Here is a 26248-nt window from a genome sequence, read left to right as displayed (position 1 = left end):
CAGCAGGCAACTTACTTACTTTGCTAAGGAGCTGTGCCGCTCCCGCTAGTTAGTCTACTAGTTTCGTAGTCTACGTGTTTGGCGGCGACGGGCGACACACTGGGCTGAGACTGTCCTGTGCTTCCCAAGACACAGCCCGCCCGCGCTTTTCACCATTTGTAAACACTGCGCCCCCCCACCCCACCACTCCCAGTCAGGACGAATTGATTTCCGTCCTAAGGGATCAGACGACGCAGGAGACTCCGGCTATCTAAAGTTAGCAAGCTATTAAGGAGAGAGGTAGTGACAGTCGTAGTAGTTGAAGTAGCAAGGGGATTAGGAAAAAGTGTGGAATTCGTCTATTGTAATGTGTAGATGACTATTATCATTGTTATCATTTTTTTTTTCGCCCGTGCCCTCCCCGGACCTCACGGCAGAACCCTCATTTCGCCCCCTCTTACCACAAACCTACTCGGGTGATATTATTGTCTGGTAGACTACTCATGCTAGTACGGAGTTCTCCAAGCTCCTCTCGTTTAGTCGCATCTTACGGCAGGACGGACTGCCTAGGTAGGTAGGAGTGGCGGATATTTGTGGAACGCTGCCTTGCTATCATAGGCTGAACGCGGGAGTCGAAGACCTCGCTCTTGGTGGCCCGTGTGAGGTTCGGCTGCGGGCCTGAAGCTCGGCCAGGCCATCCTGCTTACCACGGAAAAGGCGTTAGCAACGTTGACTACTGCACCACTTCTGCAGCTAATCGAGTCAATCCAGCAGCTAAAACTAGGCATGAGCTAGATTTCCACTGGACTAGTCTCGTTTAAGTGACTTCTATGCCGGTTGTGCGAATACTACTACCCCAATTGTCACTCGGGCTTGTTTGGCTTGATCAAGCCTCCAGGAGAATCAAAAGCAAATGCTCTGCGTGGCTTTCACGGGGTTGCAGAACGGAGTTTCCGGAAGGAGTCCGAAACTCTTGAAGGTATGAAGCGAGTATTGTTGTTGTTGTTGTTGTTGTTGTCGTTATTATTATTATTATTGTTATTATCATTATTATTGCAGTCTTTATTTTAATGATTATTATTTTGCCTATGGTTACTGCCACTAGATAGGTTGAGTATCACGACCCGCCGATGCTTCTCCTGCACAGCCGTTGGGGCCAATTCGGCGCAGCAATATCAACAATGAACTATCCCTGGACTGAGCCTGTGGCTGGCTCTGTGCAGCAAGCCAGCTTCTGGTCTCAATGACATGCAAGCACCCCTATGCCGAAATCTCCTACAACATTTGTGAGATCTCTAGAAACGCCATGAGCTGCAGCAATGCCTCTATACTACCCATAGAATTTGAAAAGTGTTCTGGATGGGGTTGATCAGTCCACTGGATGGGGACTGTGCTACGCGAATAATTAGCAGCTTCCTGTGCTACGTGACCTTGTCTAATGACACAGACTGACCGTTTCTCCAACACACACTTCTCTCTCTCTCTCCCTCCCTCTCTCTCCCTCCCTCTCTCTCCCTCCCTCTCTCTCCCTCCCCGACAACATATGATAACAAACACTCATCGACCTCCGAAACGGGCGGTCTTTTGCTATGGCACTTAAGGGACTAGCATATGCATCATGAGGTCAGGGAGTTACAATGCCTTGCATATCATTCTCTAATGCAGTCAAGGTTCCGAACAAACATCTTCACCCCTGCTCTATTCTAGGTAGTTCGGAAATCCAGTACCCGCTAGTTACTTGCAGATAGTGGCACTGATTTTCAAATTTATGATGTCAACTTCCCTCCCCTCCGTCCCTCCAGCTCAAGCAAGGCAAGCCCCCTCAGCGATCAATCGGATGACTTTGAGGCTCCCTTGTTCTGGACCAGGCCTATTGGTAACATAAGCATCCCCAGGCAATGACGGGGATGCAGACTATGCTTCCCCCCGATACACTAATGTGTGCGTATCAACAGGGTACACCCTCTCTTCCCCAAGCCATTTCTGCATGTGTCTTTCTAGAACATCTCCATGGCACCAACGGTGTTCCGTCATGCGTGTAGTCTAGTAGCTTGTTTTACAACCGGCAAGGATGTATATGGCGATCTTTGTCCATTCATAAAACGCCTTTGTCTGGGTAATACGCTTCTGTATCATCGTTCGTCTTATGTGCCTAACTATGTCACAGCTTGTAGTTTCCTGTCTTCTGTCTGTGACTCTGATAAACTGCTAGCTAAGGTGACCAGGCAAATAAGAAAGATCGAAACACATTTCCGTATTACGCGTTTTTCTACTGTGTCAAACGGCCTTGAAGAAAACAACTCCTCGCTTACTCTTCCAGGGTGTAAATTGCTAACATTCCGTGAACGTTCACTAAGACAGAGTTACATGCATTGGCTTGCGTTGCCCGGAGCAATATAAGGCACAGAATGGCGACGATTAGGTGTCCTCTCCAGGAGCCCATAACCAATCTGCAGGATTAAATAAAACCTCGAAGTCCACACCTCCGAATAGTCCGAGGGCGCCATACAGATCGAAATCTCCTCCTAGACCCTCTACCCCTCCAGAATCCTCATCCAACTCCTCGTAAAGGTTCCAGCCCCCGACTTTATGACCGTCACGGGTAAAAAAGATATCGACATCAACCTTCGCGTCTGCACCCACCGAAACCGAGGTGGCCATGGTGGGGAAGTGAAATTTCATCCCCAAACCAACTGTCTCTCCTACATTGAACTTGCTCGTGAACCCCTTCCCACCCCAAGAGTCATTCACAAAGCGACAACCATCATCAGAGAAGACGCCGAGGCTACCCCTTTCCCATCCTGGACATCTCCAGTTGGGATATGGTTGTGCCACAAACCCAATAGAGAACCCGCTGGCCTCGGCAGACTGCCCTTGCGGACCTACGCGGAGGCCAAGCAGTCTTACTTCAAAGTAAATAGTTTTACTTGTTTTGATAAGCAATGGAGAATCTTTGAGGGAAAAGTAGAGGGGCAAATCTGTAGTCAGAAGACAGTCGACATTCCCATCTCTTGTGGATCCTTTCCAGTGCCCCTTTTTGACAACGGATAGCTTCCCACCAAACCTTGGTGACTCTGCAGGGTTCAGATCATATTCCTGAGCAGATCTGTACAGAGAATCAAATGGCTTGAGGGGAATATTCAGGGGAAGCTTATCACAAAAGGCGTGGGCACGCTCTGCATCGTCGCAGCAGGCATTTCCTGTACTTGAGGAGAAAAACCCAGCGATCGGTGGCGGTGGAAGCGTTGCTGTATCGGGCACAGTCTCCTGCCAGTTGTGATAAAGGAGGGGCCCTTGACTTCCGGTTCCAGTAGTTGCTGAAGCAGAATATGGCGGGGGTGAGGCAATAGGCATCGTATACTCAGATTGTGCTTTTTGAGACGTGGCTTTAGAGTGGTCCGCCATTTGCAGCTTAAAAAACAATTAGACCAATATAGACAGGAAATATTGCCCCTGATGATCGCGTTTGAGACTCATATATATTGATCCTGTTGAATCTATATCGTATGTTGGAGTGACAGCTGTTGATATAGGATAGCAGGCTAATGTAGGGATGCTCTATTGGGGCGGGTGTCGCGCGGGTGGCTATGCTGAACCATGAGCTCACACTTTGCTGATTTCTGGTCAGAAAGCAAGATTAAGCCAAAGGAGAAGAATGGATACACCGAAGTTAGTGCTCACAAAGAGCAGATAAGCATTGATATCTTTTCGCTTAAACATGGAACACAGTTACACTGTCCTTTCTAATATATGTTTATATATATACATACTGCAAGCATATATAGTTGGACATGCAAACATTTCTGCTTAGGTGGTTGTTGGACCCTTCCCGTTACTAAATTTAAATAACCCCGTGGAGCCAGCCACATTGGGACTGGGGGGAGAGATTTGTTGTGGATGAAGGGAGACAGACACACACTATGTTGGGATCGATATGAAAGAAAAAGCGGTATGAGTAGGAAAAGTGAGGAGGAAATCGGTCTTGGATTTTCATGACTGATAACTAATTAGGGATTGTTGTTTCAGATGCAGCCTTTTATGTATAGTCCAGAAGAGGCATAGGCTCGACAATGCCTGCCCTACCCCCCACCGTGCCTGACTACAGCAACCAGCTGAGGTTTCAGTAGACCCAGTAGTAAGCTCGTTTAATTTCTGTTTGCCTTGCGCCTAGGTGCTCTTGCTTACTGCCCGCCCAGTGTCCAGTTGAATGTGCGACCGTCACCCTTCACTTGGTCTGGGTTATGACTGCTTGATCGATGGCCCCTTGCCGACTTACCTGTTTGCTTGGCCTGCGCAATGATCTTCTTTCAAGTTCATGCACATGCTCATCTCTTTGATTCTTAAACTTAGTACCTGGTAGAGCTGCTCAGATGCATAAAGATGTGCTCTAGAGCGCTCGAGCGGGCCTAAATCTCATCCGACCATATTGCTGGCTGCCAATTAGTCACTGTTGTTACACAACACATACACCCACTATATACATGCGCTCAAAGCTGCAGTCATCCTTTTTCAATCGAGGACAATCCTAGTCTTTCATCAACTATTCCTCGAGTCACAGTCGGCCACTGGTGATGATAACTCTTCACGGGCAATGAGCATTGGCATGAATCTCCCCGCGAGAGACACTATATTGCGGTCGAGATGGACAGCAGTGAAAAAGGACATACTAAAAGACAGCGCAGGTCTTCTCTCTCACAGCAGCTACAACGGGTCTTCCATTTGGACAAGCATGTGAATGTAAGGATTTTTCTTTTTTTTTTTTTTCTCTCTTGCTTTTTTTGTGGTCATCGTCCCAGCGAGTTGCCAACACACCAATTTCCTCCTACCTACCTTAACTCTCTGCCTTGTTGGGACAATATGTGCCTCATGTTAATACCTCAAAGAAGGAAAGGCGCAGGCGATCGTCGGATTCGATAGAGGCTCGAACCATAAGGACCCTTGGGCAAGAGCGAGAGGGGACACAGCAGACAGACGAGGTTGGCCTAGGCGGCAGTACAAGTCGATCCGCATCATTCATCAGAACAAATGAAGATGTCAGTCCACATATAGCCCAATGTCCAACCTTTCCGGGTTTGGTTGACAATGAGCTCGTGAAGTCATCAGCACACACTATTAGCCAAGGAACATTGCAACTGTCCGACTCATCCTCCCTCATGGATATGTCTTCTGGCAAGCACGGGTCATTCAGCCCCGCTACTTCAATCAACAAGGCGACGGACAGGAATGAAAGAAGGGCTACAAGGCGCCTAGAAGCAGAAAGGTTGGAGCTTGAGAAGAGGTTTCTTAACCTCGAAAAGAGCGAGCAACGCCATGGGATAAGCCAACAGCAGAAAGAGTCCCGGCGCCTTACCAAAAAACAACCTATAAGAAGCTCAAGTAGGGCATCGAGTGTGAGTGAAGATGAGTCTCGCCCATCACGCCGATTCTCTTCTCTCTTCTCAAGTTCGAGGCGAGGTTCCCGGTCACGTTCAAATTCCCTAAGCAGAAGTGACGGAGATTATTTAACTCAACTACCAACTGACGCCGAAAGATCACAATCTGGACTGCACTCGGAACCGCACGCAGCTCGATCTCACATTGCTGTGGAGATGCCTAATCGCTTCGGCGCCGTGATATCCAAAGAGCTCTCCATCAACAACGCGCTGGCCCCATACCAACCTGAGCCTGCGCCCATGCGGGAGCTAATGCCGGCGAATCCTACCAGTACAGAATCTAAGGCAAATGATTCTACCGGGCTTGATCCTCGCAGTATCGAAAAAAATTTGTCGCACGAACAAAGCCCTGTACAAGACCACCTCGTTGCCATCGACAGTAACGCGCATAGGGTAGCATCAAAAGCCCCTAGTCTTCCTGTCCCTACAGACCTGGACCGCTTGTCCTTCGCAGCAACCCTCAACCTTAAAAGTAGGGAGTCTGGCAACGTGAGGTTATCTGGACATCGTCGGTCATTGACGGTGTCTTCCCCGGAACTGCTGAATAAACGCGAAAAGCATACTCGCGGTAGCTACAAAAGCACTCGGATAGCTCAGGTGGCAGCTGATGGTGGCAAGACTTCAAGAAGTTCACTAGGACTGTCATCGACTAACTTACAAGCCAATTCGTTGAGGGCTGCACCGAACAGAACTTCCACGGACCGTTATCTTCAGAGACAGTATAAGAGCTACGTATCATCACCCCTTACAGTGGCCTCAACTGTGGACAGCAGATCCAATCTGTCTTCAAATGCTAAGGAGACTTCAAACACAACAACTTTGCAAGCTCCTACCGAGGATAAATCAAACCCCATGGATTCTATCAAGGCTATAGATCCCAAGTATAAGCGGATACATCCACATGTTACAAGGCGTCTATCCGGGAGAGACGAGGATAAAGGCGAAGGAGACCTTACACAGCCTCACAGTATCGTTGGGAACCCGCAGGAGCGCTCTGTTGTTAGCAACACGTGGGCTAGTCACCATCTCCAAACACCTTTGAGCAAACGCATTCGTACAAACCAAGATGAAGCCCATGCAGTGACATGCCGAGAGCCTGGAGTCGAGAAGTCGGATTCTCGGACTCACAACACAAATGGCAGCCTAACTGATTTAGACGTCTACCAGGCGAAGCATGCAGGTCGGGACGGACACTTAGAATCTCAGTGTACTCCACCGCGTTATAGAACTCAAGCTTGTCAAAATCTAGCCCAGAGCTTTCAGGGTGCTCCTAGGATGCAGAAACCTGAAGCCCGTCATATGCCTTATGAGAGCAAGCTTACACAACGGAGAGGTTCAATTTCGTCAAGATCCGCATCTTCTGAAGAGCCACGATCAGAAGATTACAACACCGCAGACGAAGCCTGCTCATCTATTTCGCTTCCTCGACAGGATGGCATTGCCCCAGCCAGCTTTCCTCACACTGATGACACTGTACCAAGTACATTGGACAATAATGACAACGCTGTGTCGCTCAGTGTGGGAGCTTCAACCTCCGATACTTGCAACACGCCGGAAGGGCGAATGAACGGACGCATTGAGCAATTGAGGAATGTACAGACAGTCGGCCCGTTAAAAATGCTCTTTGTCATCTGCTGTCACTGCGGCCATTGGCACGACCTCCCATCGAAAATGCATGCGAGACTCACTTCGCCGAGCACATCTTCAGTCGCCAAAGAGCATAAGCTCTCCACTGACAAGGGTGAACCACGTGCTGGCCAAGAATGTATCAATTCAAAAATACGCAAAAATAGTTTTTCAGGACAGTGTGTCGATTCATCAAGTACCAAGTCTCCTGCCTCTGCCGCAAGGTCTCAATCTCCGACTACGGTGCAGTGCTGCTGGTGTAATCATCGCATGGATAGGTCATGTTGCCAAGGATGGACAACCATAATTCGCATGTGTGAAAGGCATCACTAGCAGTGTGCCAGAGAAATTGTCATCTGTATGGTGACCGGGAGTGATTGTGAATTCTACTGTGGAATTGACCATTGGGGTGGAAACATGCATTGCAGTTATGGTTGGCTTATTAGAACGCACTTCAGCTTTTGCTAAGGGACATATTCTTGGATTCCGGACGAGGAAATGGTGAACCACATTTGTAAATATAAGAATGAAAATGAAGAATGAAAAGGACAAAACTCGCCGCTGAGGACCTCGGAGATATCGACGTCCATAAGTAGTATGATTGGAAGTCAATGGCTGCATAGATAAAGGTAGAGCAGCTTGATAAGTGAATTAGTGGATAAGCCAGGGGCGTGGCAGGTGCCGGAATGCCGATACCTAGTAGTCTACCACTACTACTGGTACTACCACTCACTACTAGTACTTTTTACCCCCGAGCCCGCATGAACGGCGAAACGTGGGCAAGTCCTTTCTACCAAGGTACCACCCGCCGTAGTACCTAGACTCTTCGCCGCCCTCCTTCTATTACCTCTTTACCAATCAGCGGGCCATTAGATGGCTTGTTTCTGGCGCCATGGTGCGTCAAAGGAACCTCTCAAATGCTTCGCCGACTGCTTCTCTCCCCGAAAGTAATCAGGTATGTATGGCGGCGCTATCCCATCGCGTTGATCTTTTTCGCCATCAATATGCCCGCTTCCATCATAAAGCCCCTTTCAATTAGCGGCATCTAATACCATGTAGGAGCTCGAGAGCATGTATGACTATCTGGCCAAGGTCATTCTTCTAGGGCCGAGCGGGGCGGGAAAGTAAGTCCTGATACTGAAGATAATAATCCGTGACATCTCCCCAGGCTTCGTCGGTCACTGATATCTTCGCTATTGCAGGTCTTGCGTGTTACACCGATTTGTGAAGAGCGAATGTACGGTACTCTATCTCTGATTGGAATTTCATCACCCCATTTACAAATCCATGCCAACCCTCCTGGTTTACCACGCCCATTCCGGAGTTGGACGCGGTCGCTAATATGCCTTTCTCCCTTAGGGCGAGTGCTGTCATCTCAAACAATTGGGGTTGAGTTCTCCTCGAAGATCGTCAAATTAGGCACCGGGCCGCGACGAACACGTATCAAATTGCAGCTTTGGGATACCGCTGGAACGGAGAGGTTTCGATCCGTCTCCAGGTCGTATTACCGAGGAGCTGCAGGGGCCATTCTCATCTATGATATAACATCCCATGCGTCATTTGCCTCTCTTCCCACGTTCCTCATGGATGCACGTGCACTTGCTTCCCCCAATCTGAGCGTCCTACTAGCCGGTAATAAGTCAGACCTTGCCTCCGACTCCGTGCCACCTTGCGATCCCCTTGATGACAATGCACGCCCACCTCCCACACCGTCTAGTACATCCAGCAAGGTATCTTTTCCATTTGGATCAAGCGGCGGCTCTGTACGCTCAAACTATGATACCACAACGAGAATGACGGCCACACATGCACCTCATGGTCGTGAGGTCAGTACCGAAGAGACTTCGCACTGGGCGGCTAAGTCCAACATTCCCGTTGCAGTCGAGATCTCAGCTCTCACTGGTGAGGGCGTAGAAGAGCTCTTCAACCGGCTGGCCCGGATAATTCTCACAAAGATCGAGTTGGGCGAGATTGACCCAGACGACCCCCAAAGCGGGATTCAATACGGTGACGGGGCTCTCTATGGCCATGGCACGAGCGATGGCTCCAGCATTCGAAGTCGCATGTCGCTCGACGACGGTGCTGTCCAATTACATCACAGACATCCGAGAAAAAATACTACTAACAATTGGAAGACTGGCATGAGGGAATGGGAAGATGTATTTCGCTTGAGCGATTCGCACCAGAGGAGAGGTCGCGGCTGCTGCTAGTATCCTTTGGGCCGGATTACCACTAATCAACAGCTTTGTTATTCGCGGTTTTCTTTTCATATTTTTTCCGATGATTACACCCGACACTGGTCTCAACCTAACACGATAAACTGAGCCCACCGCATCTTGATTTTTGCTTACAGAACGGCTGGTCGGTTGTCCAAATTATGTCGTGGAAGCGCACTGCGTCATTTCGGCCGAAGGCTTACTTTTTGACCTCTCGTAATTTGTGAGGTGATTGAAGGCCAGTAGGCTTGGTTCGTGCAGCATGATACCCCCTATAGTCAAGCACAGTGACTACCATGTTCAATAATCGAGTTAATTGAATTTGAACATGCATTCCAGAAGTTGATTGTTATCAACTGTTATTGCGGTGTGTGTTATCCAGTCAATCCTCAAGAGCTTTGTTACGATTACTTCGGACGCAGAGGCTTGTGATGGCCAAGTCATAGTCAGCACAAACTGAAGCGGGGATATAGTTTCTCAAGATCACGAGAGATATGTTAAATGATCATATTTTCTGGACCGAAGCAATTGCCTGAAGATGCCTCGCAGTTGACATCCTGTGATCCAAAAGACCTCGAACCTGGAGGCCATCTGATAGGGAAGTAGAGAGCGTGAGGAATAACCGACGTCCAAAGCAACTGGTTGCAGTTTGTTATGTTGCTAATGTCTGACGACTTTTATGAATCGACACCACCAATAAGCGTTTTGATGCCCTTTCCAGCTTTAACCTCTTCAAATGCTCGCTCGGCATCCTCGAACCTGACGACACCCGTGATCAGTTCCTTCACGTTTACCTTTCCAGTGCCTACTAAGGAGACTGCAAGCTTGTAGTCACCACTCCCATAACGGAAGCTGCCCTTGATGTTCAGTTCTTTAGTGCAAGCCGCCATTATTGGGAAGGTAATTTCGCTTCTGCCCATACCGCCCTGGACATATGTTCCCCCAGCACGCAGAACGTGAATGCCTGTATGAACCGAGGGCTCCGCTCCTGAAGCGTCAATGGCAACATCTGCACCCGAGCCTAGATCATTTTCGGTTATTAACCGTTGAGCGTTCTCCAACGCCGCGGCTTTAGCTGGCTCAAACGTGGCCGTTGCTGCGTACTTCTTGGCAAACTCTAGCCTACCCTTCTGAATATCAACCGCGATAACCTTGGACGCACCGTAAGCCTTCGCCACAGCACAGCAGAGAAGTCCAACCGGGCCAGCACCGAAGACTACCACTGATTGACCCGGGTTTATCTCAGCCTGTTTGACGATATGGACGGCAACACTAAGGGGCTCCATAAGTGCACCCTCCTGTAGGGTGATGCTTTCAGGAAGCTTATAGCAAAAGTCCTCGGGCAGGACGTAATACTTGGCCAGGGTACCGTCGTATGGAGGTGTCGCTGCGAAAGCCATTTTCACACAAAGATTATATTTTCCTGCCTTGCATGGTTCGCAGCGGCGACATGGGATTCCTGGCTCCATCGCAACGCAGTCTCCTACCTTTAGACTGGTAACGGCAGAGCCAACCTTGCTGACAATACCGGAAGATTCGTGTCCCAGGACCATAGGATCCTTGACAACAAATTGGCCAATGGAGCCATGTTCCCAATAATGAACCTTGAGGATGAAAATATCCGACATGTCAGCTAGGCAGGCCTTCAATTCTTTTGGTGATACGCACATCACTACCACATATACCAGTGAACCTGACGTTCACCAGTACGTCGTGAGGATCTTTGATCTCTGGAATTGGCCGGTCTTCGAATTTGACGCGGTGAATTCCCTCAAGAACGAAGGAAAGATTCTGGTAGTGATTGAGGTCATTAGCGATCATTCAAAGTGTGCCACTTTTGAGTTCATGGTGGTTGTGATGAGCCACCATTGACCCTATATAATGAATGTTCAATGCACATACCTGAGGGCTGGTATTCTGGGTACTCATGATGGGCGAAGAGAAAGAAGCACACGAAGAAAGTTAACTGACTCGAAATGTTGTAGGAGGTGAAGCTCTTGAGCTAGAGTATGGCTAGAAAAATGAATATCGTCACTGAACTTTCAGCTTTCGAAATTTATGCTTTTCTTTCCTTATTTATCCTTTTTTCCCTCGGTCTTTTCTTAGTTTTCGGATATGTCGCCCTAGGGATTTTGTTGCTTCTCGATCCATCTTGGGTAGCTTGGTAGGAGGTATCGACGTAAGTACTAAGGTATGGGGTAGAGGGAGCGGGGTGGGAAGCTCTTCATTGGTTCAGAATTAACCGGCGCAGCGCCAAATTTACCCGGAGAAGGCAGCTGACCGGCTATATTGATTAGTAAGTATTCAGGTGGTATAAATACTAAATTGTAGTTTAGTTAACCTAGCCAAATATACTCTTCAATGCTCGGGTGTAGAATAAATAGCAAACTAATTTGTACCACGGGCTGGTCAATGGACTGGTTTACTCGGTCCATAATCATACAATGACTGAGGGAATGCGCATACTCAGTACACTCCGATAAGCATGGTTGGCACAATCTAACGGGCTGACGTGTAGTAGATTGACTTACAACTAGTACGAAGTAGTACCGGGCATGCAAATAAAGGACTGCGTGTAGGTAGTCCTATTGGTATGTAATGAAGCGAGTATGGCATATTTCGACTATATTGCAACTCAATACGTTATTCGGGTAGTTTAATAAAAAGGTGCCTGGCATACGGGGTAGTAGAGAGTGCCTTGGCTGGTAAACTATCTGATTAGGAACTACTTTTTTACCATTTTGTAGATGAGCTACCGCAGCGCAGCCTTACCGCATTAAGCTTAGTCCGACTTAGCTAGCAATCATTCCATCCACCGTCTGTTCTACCATCCATCCATTAATCCGGATACTCATGTTCCTCCGTCTCCCAGTACCGTCTCCCTCAGTTCTCATAGTTTGCGCCAGGCTTGACCGCGGATCCATCTGTTTACCACGCGATGGTTTCACCTTAGAAAATTACTGTCTTAACAAGGGTCCCTCTTCCATGCTGACTGTCGCCGGCTACTCTCATCATGATTAGAGCCGATTCTTACCTTCGTTCGCGGGGCGCCATGCGCGTTCTTCTCCCAAGGGCCGGGTGCTACTTCAGCCATCCGCTACGCTTAGGATCTCAGAGGAGGGGCTTGCAATGGTCCGTTCCCCATCGCGCCGATGAGAAACCTCAGTCCTTCAAGCATCAATTATACGAAAGTACACAGCAACGCCTCAAACGTGAGCGTGCTGAACAGGAACGATATTCACAGTTCCAGTCCCAATCCCAGGGCAGTCGCAACGCGGCGTTGATGTTCGGTATGTCTAATGCCCGAGGCCCGCTCCATGAACATCTCTGGAGCTCTCGAGACCTTGATTGCTGATGTCATTGTGCTAGCATTGGCCTTCTTCTGCACTGGGGCTTACTATCTGGGCTCTTTGAAACCTGCTGAGCTTCCCACTTCGTCAACAAGCCCCGTTTATGATATACAGTCACCGCGACATAACGTCTCTCCCTCAAATTTACAGGCTGCTTGGGCGGACTTCGTTGAGATTTTAGGGAAAGACAATGTTTCCACACAAAACGCCGACTTGGATATGCATGCGGGGTCCGACTGGTCTTCATACGCCCTGAAAGAGGGAGAAAGACCGTTCCTCATCCTCTACCCGTCTACTACGGAGGAGGTATCTCGGATCATGAAGGTTTGCCATCAACGGTTAATTCCAGTAACCCCCTACTCAGGCGGTACCAGCTTGGAGGGCCATTTTGCGCCCACGCGGGGTGGTGTATGCATTGATTTCCGTCGTATGGATCGTATTCTGGGTCTCCATAAGCAGGATCTAGACGTCGTGGTCCAGCCTGCCGTTGGCTGGGAGGAGCTGAATGAACATATCGCTCAGGATGGTCTTTTCTTTCCCCCGGATCCGGGCCCTGGTGCTATGATCGGTGGCATGATTGGCACGGGCTGTTCGGGAACCAACGCCTACAGGTATGGCACTATGCGTGATTGGGTGCTTTCTTTGACGGTAGTGCTTGCCGACGGGACCATCATCAAAACCAGGCAACGTCCACGGAAGTCGAGCGCTGGTTACGATCTTACAAGACTCTTTATTGGGAGTGAAGGCACCCTCGGTCTGGTGACCGAGGCTACGTTGAAGCTAACGGTCAAACCTAAGAGCCAAAATGTTGCAGTCGCGAGTTTCTCGACAATACAGAATGCAGCAGAGTGCGTGACTCGCGTGGTGGAAGAAGGCATCCCAGTAGCTGGGGTCGAGATCTTGGATGACGTGCAGATGAAGTGCATCAACGAAAGTCAGTCCACCAGCCGACACTGGAAGGAAGCGCCTACCATATTTTTCAAGTTTGCGGGTACGCCTGTTGGCGTCAAGGAGCAAATAAACATGGTGCAGAAGATTGTTTCTTCTACTGCGGGTCGGTCCTTCGAGTTTGCCCGAGGTGAGAGCGAAATGCAAGAACTCTGGAGCGCCCGGAAACAAGCACTTTGGAGCGTTATGTCTATGAGGCGAGGTCCTGAAGACCACGTTTGGACGACTGATGTAGCTGTCCCTATAAGCAAATTACCCGAGATCATCGAGGCCACCAAACAAGACATGACTGAAAGTGGGTTGTTGGCGGGAATGTGCGGTCATGTCGGAGATGGCAATTTTCATGGTATCGATACCTGCCTTTCAATACCCCCAAGCCAATTGGAATGAGCTCTAACGCGCGGCAGCGATAATTCTCTTCAATAAAGACGAGAAAGCAACAGCCGAGGCTGTGATTCATCGGATGGTAAAGCGGGCTGTTGAACTAGAAGGTACAGTTACTGGCGAGCACGGAGTTGGTCTCGTCAAGCGGGATTACCTGCAACATGAACTAGGGGAGTCTACAGTGGATGCTATGCGCCGGGTGAGTAGCCATACATCCATGTTCCGCCATAACACATGAAACTCGTACTAATGCAGGCGTTCTACGCCCCGTAGCTCAAATTAGCTTACGACCCCCTTTGCTTGCTCAACTGCGATAAAGTTGTGCGGGTTGAGCCACCGGCGCCAGGTGAAGTTAAGGAATGGTAAGCACCCAAGTCAATCTCTTGATAAGCCAATATCTACTTGGTTTCAAATAGAGACGCATATAGCATGGTAGTGGACAGATAAACATACCATCTTGGCCTCAGTACTATCGTCTATTGCCTTCTGCCACCTTCGCTAAGAAGAGAGAGCGCGCGTGCGAAAGAGAAAGAGAGGGATTGAGGGACGGTTGCTTTCTGGTCTAAATATACTCATATGGATATCGGTCCTCCATGTAGCCTGCGTTTGTACCTTTGCGATGGTCAGTATAGGTACTCTCTTGTCACGTTGCTTTATTGTTGCCCCCTCCTCAGAGTATAATACGCGCGATACAAATTCGATTGTTGCAACGCGACCCGTTCATAGGTTACTTAGAGGATGTATCTCTCCCTTGAGTGTCAGGTTAGTGCAACCAAGTAGTAGATACTGCCTTGTCTCCAGGCGTACAAGACAGAAGTACTTCGAAGCCCTATGTTGAAGGAAAGGGAAAGTGCAACCGTAGATCGTTGGTCTGTCCCGGTCGGGAACCTGACGAGTCGGTCTAGACGTAATCAGCACCACATAGTCAGTATACCTACATGATCAGGTAATTAACTACTAGTTAGTTAAACTCTCATCTCTATACATCGTATTCCCTTCTAGACAGTTACCTAACTGCTCTGAGCTCACCTCATCACTATCATCACTAATAATCTAGCTAACTTATTATTATAATCATCTCATGATTAGCGTTAGTAACTATCCGGGGACGTGCAAAATTCGAATGTCAGCCCGTCGTTCGGAAGAGCCGGCTAGTCGAGTTGTAGAACGCCTCCGCAATCCGCATGCGTCGCGCCGACTTCACCGCCGCCTTCCCAGATTTAGAATTCCCTCCACTATTTACCTCACTACTACCACTACTACTGCGAACTACCACCATCACGTCTTTCCTAGCCTCCTCCTCCTTCCTCCTCCCTCGCCCCCCCCCCCCCCTCTCTCTCTCTCTCTCTCTCTCTCTCTCTCTCTTCCCCGCTTCCCTCCCCCTCAATACCTCCTACTCTTCTTCATCTTGAAACTTCAAACATACAACCCCTCCAACCCCCGGGTACTTGTTGCAGTTCCTTTATCTCCTCTTACTCCCTTGCCTTTTTCGACGGAGATGCCTGATATCGACACCGATCACCATTGCTTTGCCTCTTAAAGACTTGCTTCGCCGGCTCATCTATTATCGTACTGGTCTCGTCTTACCCTCGCGCTCTCTTGGAGTTTTGAAGGGTCCGAGTGTCTGTTGTTGACTTTCATATTGTACTTACCGTATTTCATCGCTGCCATTTCACCCTGTCATCAGGATTATCCATCTTTCTATTTCGTACTACCTTTCTCTGCGACCAAGTGTCTTGGTGTGTCTGTTTTTTTTTTTTTTTTTTTTGTTACATTTCAGCCGACAATGCATTGCGTAAGGAACCACTGAATACTCTTTCTCTTTTTCGCTTCTGTTAGTGGCTTGGAAATCGAGACAACCGGCTGTCTCAGTGAGTTAACTTGCGACTGGCTCATACGGCACTTCCGAAGACGACTTCTACGAACTTCAGTTGCATCCTTCGCTCAACATTTTAGGACCAAGCGACCGATCCGTTTGGCCGCAGTTATTCTCGTTCAGTGAGCCTGAAAACAGTCCAGTTTACAGGATCGGATAGGGTCGCATCGCAATGAAGATAAAGTCCTGCCTCACTGATCTTCCTGTTTCAGCGATTCTGAGAGTTGCACGCCTCCACTGATTGCACCTGGAAGATCAAGTTCACCATAAGGGAAGGGTGTTCCTCTTTATCTTGTCGAGCAAACTCGCCTAACTGTGTTTACTTCACGAGCCGTCTGGAAGATTCGTATCGATTATATATCCATAACTACTACATTGGGTGCTTGGGCTGGCTTTATCATCATTGTCATTGTGAAAGTACGAGTCAGCGAGGATTAAAATGCAGCGAATGCCCTTACTCAGGAAAGCATCATATGGTGGCTCATCGCCGACCACAGTCGACCTTTCGCGGTCATCATTCGAACAGGAAGGCTTAGGCATTTATGCGAAATACGACAAGGCAGCAGTTGGGACTGAAACAATCAGCCATCCTCCCTCGGGGAAAAGCCCCTCGGCTTTTTATCGTCAATCTACAAGTGCAATGTCCCAAGCGTCCACAGCCAGCAGTTCGGCCATGAATAAACCAGGCTCACAATATGTTCATCCCATGCGTCTCGCTCCACGTGCTTATACGCCACCATTAAATCAATCGTGCCAAGCATCCATACTTGAGAGCGATGATTCTCCCAAGGATCCATTTGCGGGGAGCCATTCCCCGACACAGTCAGGATTAGAGTCCTTCAAGCCGGGCACAACCAATCTAAGCAAGACACCCCGACTATCGCTACAGACTCATGATAGCTCTTCCACGAGGTCGCCTGGGGTTTCTCAGACGAATATAACCGGCCGTTCATCTTTCGGATACTCACGAGACAACGGAAGCACCTTGGATACAACATCACCGGTATCCCGGTCATCTTTGGATTTCGTTTTCCGATCTAAGACGCGTACGAGCATGGACCCTATAGCTAGGGCGGCTACGGTACAAGCAGCACGTCAGGCTTTCGAAGAGAAGGAGGCAGCTAAAACATGGAGGTTTGAGGCTCAACAGATGAAGGCAGAGGAAAAGCAAACAAAGCAAAGGGGGAAACAGCATCTGCAGACCAGGTTCACGGGTGATGACGTAGATCTGGAGGACGGACAAAAGGAGGTATCTGACAAGCCGCAACCTTCAACTTCGCAGTCAGAATCATGCCCAGAGACCTGGAGATCACAACCTAAAAATACATGGGTGCTCTTTTTAACGTGGTTACGAACTAGGATCTTCAAATTGCGAAGAAGGATGCGAAGATTAGCGTGAAGTTGATCTAGGTATGTGATATGATCTTGTTTATGATTACATATAAAAAGCACTGGGGCATATGTGCCAGTGGTGTACAGGGCTACTCCTACTCCCTACTAGTAAGAATTCTAGGTATCTCAAGATAACGCATGCTGCCGGGATACTCTGATAATCTCATCCATTCGCCTCACACCCTCCCCCCCCCCCGCTATACTTATATATAAAAATGTGATTGGAAATGGAAATGGAATTAAAAGTGACACAACATATAGAATAATTAGACAAACGATAGAACAGAATGCAACGGAGGGAAATGGGGGAGATAATGAACTGTTGCGAAGACCCAGCAGAACCCCAGCGAAGTTTGTCCAGCATAAGTGAAAGTAAGCACCGAACAAAATACTGAAGTATGCCATCATAACTCCTCTTAAGGAGCTGAGCAAGGACGTGAAATTACAGTTTTGAATACCTAGAGCAACGTAACGATGTAAAATCATAGTCTGTCTCAAGATTAATTTTCTGATTAACTGAAACTAACTAGAAAGAGCATCTACCACATTGCGGAAGATCATGTTGGCAGGGGGCATAACGAAGGGCGGCGCATCACCGAAGACGTTAGCCAGTTCTTTCTGCTGAATTTGATTGTCCGAGCCAGTAGCAATGTGCTGTGGATCTTGAGACTTCCCACGACCATGCTGGCCGAACAGGTTTCCAAGTCCCGAGTTAAGGTGAGAACCAAGGTCACGCGAATGACCATTGCTCTGGAAGCTCTGATCGAGACGGCCAATCCGCTGGACGTTGGCCGCAACATCAACAACAACATAATCACTCGAGTGCATAGCTGATAGTAAGGCAACTGGATGATGCCCAAGGGTGGTTTCCGACAGCAACGCTAATGTGGGAACATCGTATACCTGTATAGAAGATCGGATCATACGGCTCTTCTTTGAATGCTGATGATTCTGTGGGCACTGTACTGACACAGCGAAGGTATTAGTCTCAGAGCTTACAGCCAGCAAACGAGGCTGCTTGGACGAAACGCTTCCGGACCCAGGCAATTTGACTGCCCTGACAATATCATCAACTGTATCCCATACGGAGACTGCCTCTTGGGATGCTATAACAAGATTGCACCCGACAAACGCAGCCGCGCAGGGCATGCCCTTGTATAAACCGACTCTGCTGTAACGGACGCTGCAATTTTGCGCATCGATTAATATAGCAAGTCCGGAGTTGAGGCATGCATTGGATCCCAGGCAGACGGCAAGAACAGACCCATCCTGAGAAAATTCTATGGAAGCTGCACCTAGTGAGTGTGCTATGCCGACATCGATGTAAGTTTTCAAATCAATAGCTCTCCGACATTTCCAGGTTTCCATAGGCTCTTCTGGGTTGTCAGATTTTAAGCCACTGCGCTGCCTAGTACTCGGGCACCAAAAACGCAAGACTGCATCTGAACCGATGGTCGCAAACTCCGCGCTGTATGCCCGTACTGCAACATCCAAAACACGCACGGAACCTTTGTCACAGAAATGGGGTCCGTCAATTCGGGTAACCAATTCCCACAGGTTGGAAGTATCATTCCATCTCCAAAACTTCAGGAAAGTTTCCTGGAAGCCATCCGAAGGATGAGTAATTCCTGAATCCCCATGATACAGCGCTTGCATGTCTCGTATGTAGGGGCTCCAACTGTCGACGGTGGCCATCCATTTACCATCGTTGGAAACACTGATGTGGGTAACGTCCGGAGTAACTATGTGAGAGCCATCAGGGCCAATCTTCAACGTAGTCGCGTTGGTGCGTGCAAGAGCTTGACGGGATATATGGCTGTTGGTACGGATATCGTAGGTTTGAAGCATGGAGGCATTGACCAGGGGGTGACTTTCTTGAGTCATCTGACGAGAGGCGGGGACAGCTATAATAAGGTGATCGAGGTTCTGTGGATGCATTGCAGCAGGAACACACTCGAACAGGGGCTGGTCTTCAGGTGAAATCTTGCCATGAGCCTTTGCAGTTTTGGGACACAGCTGCAACCCTGTTATGGTAGAGAAAGGTTGTAATTCTCTCGCTGACAGGACAATAATCGAGTTGTCCGCTAATTTGACGGCATATAGATTCCCGCTTGTAGATATAACTATGTTGCCGATCGGAGACGAAAGATGAGGCAAAAATTGTTTTCTACCGGTGTCCAGCTGCCAGAGCACCATGACCGATTCATGGCCACCTGTTATGATGTAGTTTCCTTTCGTTGAACAGGTTCATCAGTGAAATTGTCTCTATCTTATTGTTCTTGTTGGAAGACCTACCATCCTTAGACCAACGCACGCTGTTCACAGAACTCCTATGCCAATGAAGGCGCCGAGGAGTGAGGTTTCTTTCATGTTGACGACCTCCCTCATCCTTGACAAAACGCAGGATGTCATAGTATATGAGAATAGAACCATTTCGTTCACCTAAGACTAGATCGACCTTTTCCGCATGATCCCGATCTTTTGAACCCTGCGCTCCAGGGCGATTCGACGCTGTGTATTGCCGAACATCAATGCACATGACGCTGACGGGCAAGTTGACCTCTTTCCAGATATAACGAACAGAATCGGAAGGCTGAACAAGCCCTGTCCAGCCGAAGAACACATGCCGGTCGCTGTATGCTACAATAAACTGGCCTTGGCATGCAACCTTGAGGTTAGTGATCTGAACATGGGTTTCGAGTATAATCATGTATTGTGAAGCGTCGTTAGGGGAGGCATTGAGCGCGATCACACGTTTTCCATCCTTGCGTTCCAAAATGAAAAGCAATAGATCGTTCCCAGAATCACTAAGGCACACGTCGACAGAAATCGTCTTGTGACCTACTTCCCAAGACGAGCATTGTTCGCCAGAGAGCCACTCCCACTTGGTCACAGAACCGCTCAACGTAAACACATAGAGGAAGTTTGGGTTTGCCGGAGAGAGTTTATATCCAATTATGCTATCTCCAGCTGTCGATGGAAGTGTTCGAAGAAGGCGCGAGGTCGCAAGAGAATAGACATGGACTGCAGTCTCGAGACCAAGGAGGAGATACCTAACATGGAGAGGAGCTTAGAGGGTTTTTCAGTTGCATGGTAGGCATTCAACTTACTCGTCATCACTCGTAAAAATTGGATCTAGGTTGCTGTACTGACCAGCTACCATGCTGGTAGACGACCAAGTTTCATATTGCGGTTCGCTTTTCTGTACAGTAGACACAGAGCGGGCTAATGTATACTGCTCTTCGACCCCATGCTTTTCCTTTGAGTTATTGGTGGCCGGCGTGTGCGCCTGATTGATATCGTTCTTGCTTTGTGATGTGCGACGTCGCTTGACTCGTGTATCGTCAATCTGCATTGTCTTTCCTAAAGCCGCATCGCCAACTCGGGATCTCTTTGACGGTCGTTTTGGGTCTTGAGTATTGCGCATTGGTAAGTTGATATGGAGGAAAAGACAGAAATCTATGAAAAATCTGATGAATTGTGATATAGGCTTAAAGTCTCCAAGGCTCCAATGTTAATCGTCCATACACTGGCGTAGTAGGGTCGATAGTGTTGATGACGGCCTGGCCTACAAAATTCCAGTCCCGTTGTCTACTTTTTTTTTTTTTATCATCCTGTCAGGTGCGGTCATTCCCTTTGTAGAATAGCGGTAATTTAAGACTAAGAAACAGTAATATATGCGGTATTTTTGGTTCTAGAAAAGCAACAAGTGGGGCTGCGGTCTAGTGTTTGTTCAATCGGAGCACGTCTCGGGCAATTTGATGGCAGACAAAAACTGCACTCATGGTCTTTGGCGAGTACCAGCAATAAGGGACCAAGACAGAAACATCAATTCCTACCTTTCTCCGGCTGTCAAGATACCAAACGCTTTCTGATAAATCTGACTCCTCTATACTTACTTCACCAATAGGAAACGTTTTCTACGGAAGAAACAATCAGACCAAATGATCATCCCCGTCCGCTGTTTTTCTTGCGGCAAGGTACGTGGCACTTGATACCCTATTGCGCTTCTCGAATCTCATGCAACGTAAATTCCAGGTTGTCGGAGATCTCTGGGAGCGTTATCTCCAACTTCTTGATGAGGGTATACCCGATGGGTAGGTATTGGTAGTCGATTTTCTAACTACGGCGACAAACTAACTGGAGCTTGAAAGTGACGCCATGGATCAGCTTGGATGCAAGCGGTACTGTTGCCGCAGAATGATAATGACTCATGTCGATTTGATAGAGAAACTCCTACGGTAAGTGAACCCCTGGCTGGAATTACATACACGTGGAAACTCATATTTTCAATAGGTATAATCCTACTGAAAGAGACCGAGCGAAGAACCAAATATGAACACGAGCTTTACTCGCACATCCATAAGTGGGGGAATATCTCTGTTGCTTCCTCAAATCGTGCAATCAATACATTCACGACCTTGTGCAGAACCAGAATTCACTGCCAGAGATCGTTGGCCTGAATGGGTTGTTTGCTTGCATGGCATTGCTAGAGGGTGGAAGGTCTATTTGTTTCATCTTTCTTCTCTCTTTTGCCACCTCACGCTTTGCTTGGTTTCTTCCTGGACTCTATGAAGAGGTCAGCGTTTGATTTGGAGTCATATAACATCTTGCCAGCTCTATCACGGTGTGACACATGTTAACCGCAGTCTTTGAGCACGCTGGTTGCACTCATACTTATGGCTATTTCTCTGTCTGCGGGTGAAGAATAGCTACATATCCCTACGCTCGGCGGCTTGGGCCAATTTGGTCTCGTCGGTCAAAGATGATCGAGTACGGAGTAGCGATCATGTATATCAGAGCAGCTAAACTTTCATTATCGACTTCACGGTTTAATCGAACGATATCTATGAACCGCGGGGGCCAGTATGGCAATTTTTCATGCCTAGTGATTATATACATTGTTCAAGTACCACTGGCAGGTAACACTGGCTGGGCTGTAGGTAAAGCTCATCTCAAAATGGCACCTGGCCGGGTCTGAAACAGTACTACTAGTACATATCGACCGTAAATTCTCCTGATTAGCGGAAGGACGAATAAGATCAATCGCTGCGCGAACTACCGGCCAAAGCTCTTAATATATCAGGTGCTCCGGGCTGATAAGCCATGTAAGTGCGCACGGCGGGATTTTTAGAGATAGAGGTGGAGCCGTATAGCTACTGCGTGATAGTCTAAGTCAAACCTAATCAAACAGGTGTGCCTTCTTGCGCCGTGCATCGATCACTGTCCGTCTCTGATTTGTCGAGTGTAAGTAGTACTGCAGTCCCGATACTTCTCCTGCCAATCGCATACGAAAAGCGAGCTGGTGAAGGCACAGGGCACAGGGTGCAAATACCAGGAAACCGCGCCATCGGGCAGCTGTCTGTTGTTCTGTTCACATGATGGTGGGCTAAATACAAGATACTACGGAGTACAATAGGCTAAGATCGTAAGTGCGTGTGGAAGCGCCGAGAAGTACGACCCCATAACTTCCATTGTACACGGACCAATAATAAGCCGGGGTACCCCACCATAGTACTACACCTACTACAACTAGTACTTATGGCCAATGGGTGTTTGTTATCTAATGCCTTGGTCAAAGGTCACGATTTGTTGCTCATCATCACACTGCAGCGGCTATTTTCCAGTACTGGTTAATGATATGCTTCGTATGCTCTCAATAAGATTGTGTCTCGTGTTCTTGTTTGTCAGTTTAAAACCAAGGGACATGATTAATCATTGATAGTTCGTTATTCCTGGAATGCCATCTATCCAGCCAATACAAAGTAGTCTAGGCGGAATAAGCACTCGAACCGTACAAATCGTTGCCTTTGCATGCTTGTCTTGGGTGATACTCCGAAAATATCAGTGCAATCAATGTGTGTGCCACATACGAATTTACTGTAGCAATGAAGGGGCTGGAAAGCCTGTACCTCGTACATGATAGGCCTACCAACTAGTCTCATGCATAGCGTATCACAAGCTAAGCTCACTAGGAACAGGAAGCGCGGTACTATTAGGTACTATAGAGCACCCTTCAAGAAGGATGAGCTCAACCCCGCTGGCGTTAGTCAACCAACCTACAGCACGGATAACTACTAACTAATTACTATTCACCTTCATCCGCCTCCACTCAGTCTAGACACCTATGCGCCATGAGCCGAGTTCAACTCGGATTGCTAGATCAATCATCATAGGCCACAACATGATTATAATTCTGACTCCCTTGTACGAGGATTGGACATTCATTGCTTGTATCTTGCTTCGCGAATAGTCTTCAAGATGTAAGTTATAAAACACGTTGCCAACCACAATCTATGTTAATCATTCCAGGCCCGACGGAAGTATAAGCAGCTCATCTGACGAAGGGGTAAAATACAGTGAAGAGTCACCTTCAAGTCCCAAGCAACCTAGCCACACTAAAAAGTCGGTCGTCAATGATATTCAGATATCTGACACTCGACCTAAAGCAGTGCCTCCGACAGCAACAACCCAGTCGTCGCACACACCAAATACTGCTAAAACTGAACTTACAGTATGTGCAAGTTTCTCCGACGCAAGAGTAATTGGTATAAATCCGAATTTTATATTGACTTTAGACGTGTTGGTAAGATACAGCCAATGAATGCGATTTCCAACAGCAACCCAACAAAGTCGGATGAGGACGAGCCTCCAAAGTCTGTGATACATGCACCTACTGGGTTCGGCGAGTTTGTGAGTGACCACCATCCAATGCACCTCATCTGCTGTTTGAACTGCACGGCTAACTCTAGTTGGTATAATCAGGTAAATGGCGTGCAATACTTTAGCAGCCCTTCACAGTCAGAGTCAGATGGAGCAGAAACCTTAGCATCAAACGTGGTGGCACCTCCTTCCGTGAGCACTGGACCTGAACAGTCGGCCAAGGTACTGATCCTCTGGTCATTGTACATGGATGTACTGACGGGCATCAGGAGAATCAATATGGTCCGACATCACCACCGCCGCTGACTACTACATCGATTCAACCAGCCAGAGACTGGTTTGAACGAGCAACCCCACGTGCACAAACAAGGCAGGAGTTCCTCGACATTAGCAAAGATGTCCATTCCACCAGTCATAAAGTATCAGAAATGGCCGTAAATCACTGCGAGGAACAGCCATTATTCACCAGGCCCTCGGTCAATAGAGAACTGGCTTTCTCAAGAAACGCGACTGCTGAAGAGGCTGGCCAACATACAAATGGAAAACCCGAAAGTCACCACTCACAAGTTGTACAATTGTCTGATGAAGAATCAGAGATTCGTGCTTTACAAGCAGCTCTGGCTGAATGCTGGGCTCTGTGCAATACACTGGCAACACTAAGCTCCATCCACCGTGAACGTCATGGATGCACTGTGGATACTCGGGAGGACGTCTGGAGATCGTGCTGGCGATTGTGCCAGGAATTGTACGACAGTCATAGTGATGATCGTGCACCGCAAATCAACCCAACGCTTGACCTTTGCAGAGACTTCTGCCAAACACTATTCGAGACCCGCGTCAGAAACGACGAGAATGCTGATTCTGTTCTCCGTGTTAGCTTCGAGCTGAACAATCATCTGTACAATACACACGACCGTAACCTCCCAGATGCTTTCAGAGAAAGAACCTTGGACTTCTACATCACTATATGTCACCGCCTGATGAAACAAAGGACACTTGTATCAGAAACAGACTCCCTTTTGAGCGCCTGCTGGTCCCTAGCAGAAATGCTTTTCAGCATACGTCAGAGTATCAAAGAAGGTAAAAGGCTAGGTGAGGAATTGCTTGGTTCTGCAGTTCAGGCTTGTTGGGAACTATGCGATATCTTCCGTGAAGGTTGGACTCAACGTACTCTTCGAAACTCTGATCGAGGTACACCCCGGCCAAGTCAAGCAACCTTTACTACACAGGTCGTTCAAAAACCAAAACCATTGGAGTCTGGTTCAGTTGATGAGTTGATAAATCAACAAGGAAACCCCGAGACACCAACAACAATATTCGACGATACCGCAACTGTGTCGCCCGATGACGCACCAGTACAGAATATCTTCGTCTTGGGCCAAGGCCCAGGTCAGTCTTCGCACGCCTGGTCGTCTAATTCGTCTAATATCTCGGGTCAAAGCCAGTCTTCAGAACAAACATCTTCCACGCAGACGGTAAAGACATCATCCCGGGATCCAAACCTGGCATGTGTTCGGATATTAGTGACCCAGGCCGCAATAAATAGCGGATTCCAGCGCGTCGGGCCACATAGTTTTCCTTCATTCGTCAAGTCGCTTTCTTCGGACGCGTTTGGGTCGATGCCATGGCAGGTTGCACTCCTGAAGAATTACAAGCAATTGGTAGCATTCGATCCGACATTTAGGAGTGTGGGTCCCTCAGCTCGAGCGGGTGCAGCTGATGTGGCATGCGCTGTTGAAGTGATGATGCAGAGCGGGCAACATCTTTGGCTGCGCGATCTTTACCGTCTCGTGTTCGGATTTCACATCGAGGAAGCAGTAAGCCGGAAAGGTATGATGCTTCAAGTATAGCTCTTTGGCCCACATAGTTCCATACGTTGTCTGTTGTGCTGGTAACGTACGGGTTCAGTTGCGTGCTCTCCATATGTCCGGCAAGCCTGATATGATTTAAAATATGTAAAAGATATATTTTGAAATATTTGATTTATATAAATTTATAATTTGTTTAATCTTTTACAGGATCTCTCTAAATAATCATTATTGTCAATAGTCTAGTGCTACTAGACTATTAGTATAATACTATACATCTTATTAGTTTTATTACCAAATTTAGCAGACAAGATATATACGTTACAGGCTATAATAATTAATGAATCTAAATCTTTTCATTTTATTTCAGTAAGAAATAATTGAGAAGTTTCTTATCTAAAACAACTACTGGTAATTACAAATCTAATCAATCAGAGTTGTTTACAGCCAGACTGATAATTGAAATAAGAAATGAATTTGTTTGAATTCTCTTATTTTTTTGAATTACTTTATTATAAGTTTCCTTAAATGTTTTTTGTTAGGGGCGATGTAGGAGACGTGATAAGTTCAATTA

At 47.8% G+C, this 26248-nt stretch overlaps 9 protein-coding genes across 9 annotated transcripts; 6 read left to right on the top strand and 3 right to left on the bottom strand.

Moving 5' to 3' along the window:
* Positions 1 to 2297: 2297 nt before the first annotated feature.
* On the bottom strand, positions 2298 to 3765 carry BO83DRAFT_383747 (SSH4 family protein). Its single transcript, XM_025532546.1, has one exon. It carries the CDS (start codon positions 3382 to 3384, stop codon positions 2398 to 2400), a length of 987 nt encoding a protein of 328 aa, XP_025381845.1. The 5' UTR covers positions 3385 to 3765; the 3' UTR covers positions 2298 to 2397.
* A 399-nt stretch (positions 3766 to 4164) lies between these two features.
* Positions 4165 to 7648, top strand: BO83DRAFT_421982 (uncharacterized protein). Its single transcript, XM_025535015.1, has 2 exons — positions 4165 to 4716; positions 4863 to 7648. The coding sequence occupies exons 1-2, from the start codon at positions 4621 to 4623 to the stop codon at positions 7368 to 7370; spliced, it is 2604 nt and encodes an 867-aa protein (XP_025381844.1). The 5' UTR covers positions 4165 to 4620; the 3' UTR covers positions 7371 to 7648.
* Positions 7649 to 7798: 150 nt separating this feature from the next.
* Positions 7799 to 9645, top strand: BO83DRAFT_383746 (putative Ras family GTPase (Rab4b)). The gene is made up of 4 exons (XM_025532545.1): positions 7799 to 7992; positions 8097 to 8161; positions 8240 to 8274; positions 8397 to 9645. The coding sequence occupies exons 1-4, from the start codon at positions 7930 to 7932 to the stop codon at positions 9245 to 9247; spliced, it is 1014 nt and encodes a 337-aa protein (XP_025381843.1). The 5' UTR covers positions 7799 to 7929; the 3' UTR covers positions 9248 to 9645.
* On the bottom strand, positions 9630 to 11433 carry BO83DRAFT_412929 (NAD(P)-dependent alcohol dehydrogenase). The gene is made up of 3 exons (XM_025534451.1): positions 11156 to 11433; positions 10922 to 11044; positions 9630 to 10857 (listed from the first exon to the last, which is right to left on the bottom strand). The coding sequence occupies exons 1-3, from the start codon at positions 11180 to 11182 to the stop codon at positions 9931 to 9933; spliced, it is 1077 nt and encodes a 358-aa protein (XP_025381842.1). The 5' UTR covers positions 11183 to 11433; the 3' UTR covers positions 9630 to 9930.
* A 670-nt stretch (positions 11434 to 12103) lies between these two features.
* BO83DRAFT_350627 (FAD-binding oxidoreductase) lies at positions 12104 to 14651 on the top strand. Its single transcript, XM_025528913.1, has 4 exons — positions 12104 to 12543; positions 12623 to 13897; positions 13959 to 14134; positions 14209 to 14651. The coding sequence occupies exons 1-4, from the start codon at positions 12267 to 12269 to the stop codon at positions 14299 to 14301; spliced, it is 1821 nt and encodes a 606-aa protein (XP_025381841.1). The 5' UTR covers positions 12104 to 12266; the 3' UTR covers positions 14302 to 14651.
* A 1212-nt stretch (positions 14652 to 15863) lies between these two features.
* On the top strand, positions 15864 to 17589 carry BO83DRAFT_210015 (uncharacterized protein). The gene is made up of 2 exons (XM_025526701.1): positions 15864 to 17221; positions 17465 to 17589. The coding sequence occupies exon 1, from the start codon at positions 16251 to 16253 to the stop codon at positions 17208 to 17210; it is 960 nt and encodes a 319-aa protein (XP_025381840.1). The 5' UTR covers positions 15864 to 16250; the 3' UTR covers positions 17211 to 17221; positions 17465 to 17589.
* On the bottom strand, positions 17464 to 20758 carry BO83DRAFT_383743 (WD repeat protein). The gene is made up of 3 exons (XM_025532544.1): positions 20314 to 20758; positions 19499 to 20256; positions 17464 to 19434 (listed from the first exon to the last, which is right to left on the bottom strand). Exons 1-3 carry the CDS (start codon positions 20628 to 20630, stop codon positions 17726 to 17728), a joined length of 2784 nt encoding a protein of 927 aa, XP_025381839.1. The 5' UTR covers positions 20631 to 20758; the 3' UTR covers positions 17464 to 17725.
* Positions 20759 to 21147: 389 nt separating this feature from the next.
* Positions 21148 to 21542, top strand: BO83DRAFT_327233 (DNA-directed RNA polymerase core subunit RPB10; the record flags this gene model as incomplete). The annotated part of the gene is made up of 4 exons (XM_025528075.1): positions 21148 to 21183; positions 21242 to 21300; positions 21358 to 21444; positions 21500 to 21542. 4 exons carry the CDS (start codon positions 21148 to 21150, stop codon positions 21540 to 21542), a joined length of 225 nt encoding a protein of 74 aa, XP_025381838.1.
* A 1715-nt stretch (positions 21543 to 23257) lies between these two features.
* BO83DRAFT_383740 (uncharacterized protein) lies at positions 23258 to 25811 on the top strand. Its single transcript, XM_025532543.1, has 5 exons — positions 23258 to 23466; positions 23516 to 23717; positions 23795 to 23896; positions 23969 to 24088; positions 24136 to 25811. Coding segments are annotated over exons 1-5 (2007 nt in total). The 5' UTR covers positions 23258 to 23464; the 3' UTR covers positions 25717 to 25811.
* Positions 25812 to 26248: the final 437 nt, after the last annotated feature.

Source organism: Aspergillus eucalypticola, assembly GCF_003184535.1.
Source record: "Aspergillus eucalypticola CBS 122712 chromosome Unknown BO83scaffold_54, whole genome shotgun sequence".
In the NCBI taxonomy this organism is placed as follows: Eukaryota; Fungi; Ascomycota; class Eurotiomycetes; order Eurotiales; family Aspergillaceae; genus Aspergillus; species Aspergillus eucalypticola.
Note: the sequence above shows the minus strand (reverse complement) of the source record. Positions and strands in the feature narration are given on the sequence as shown.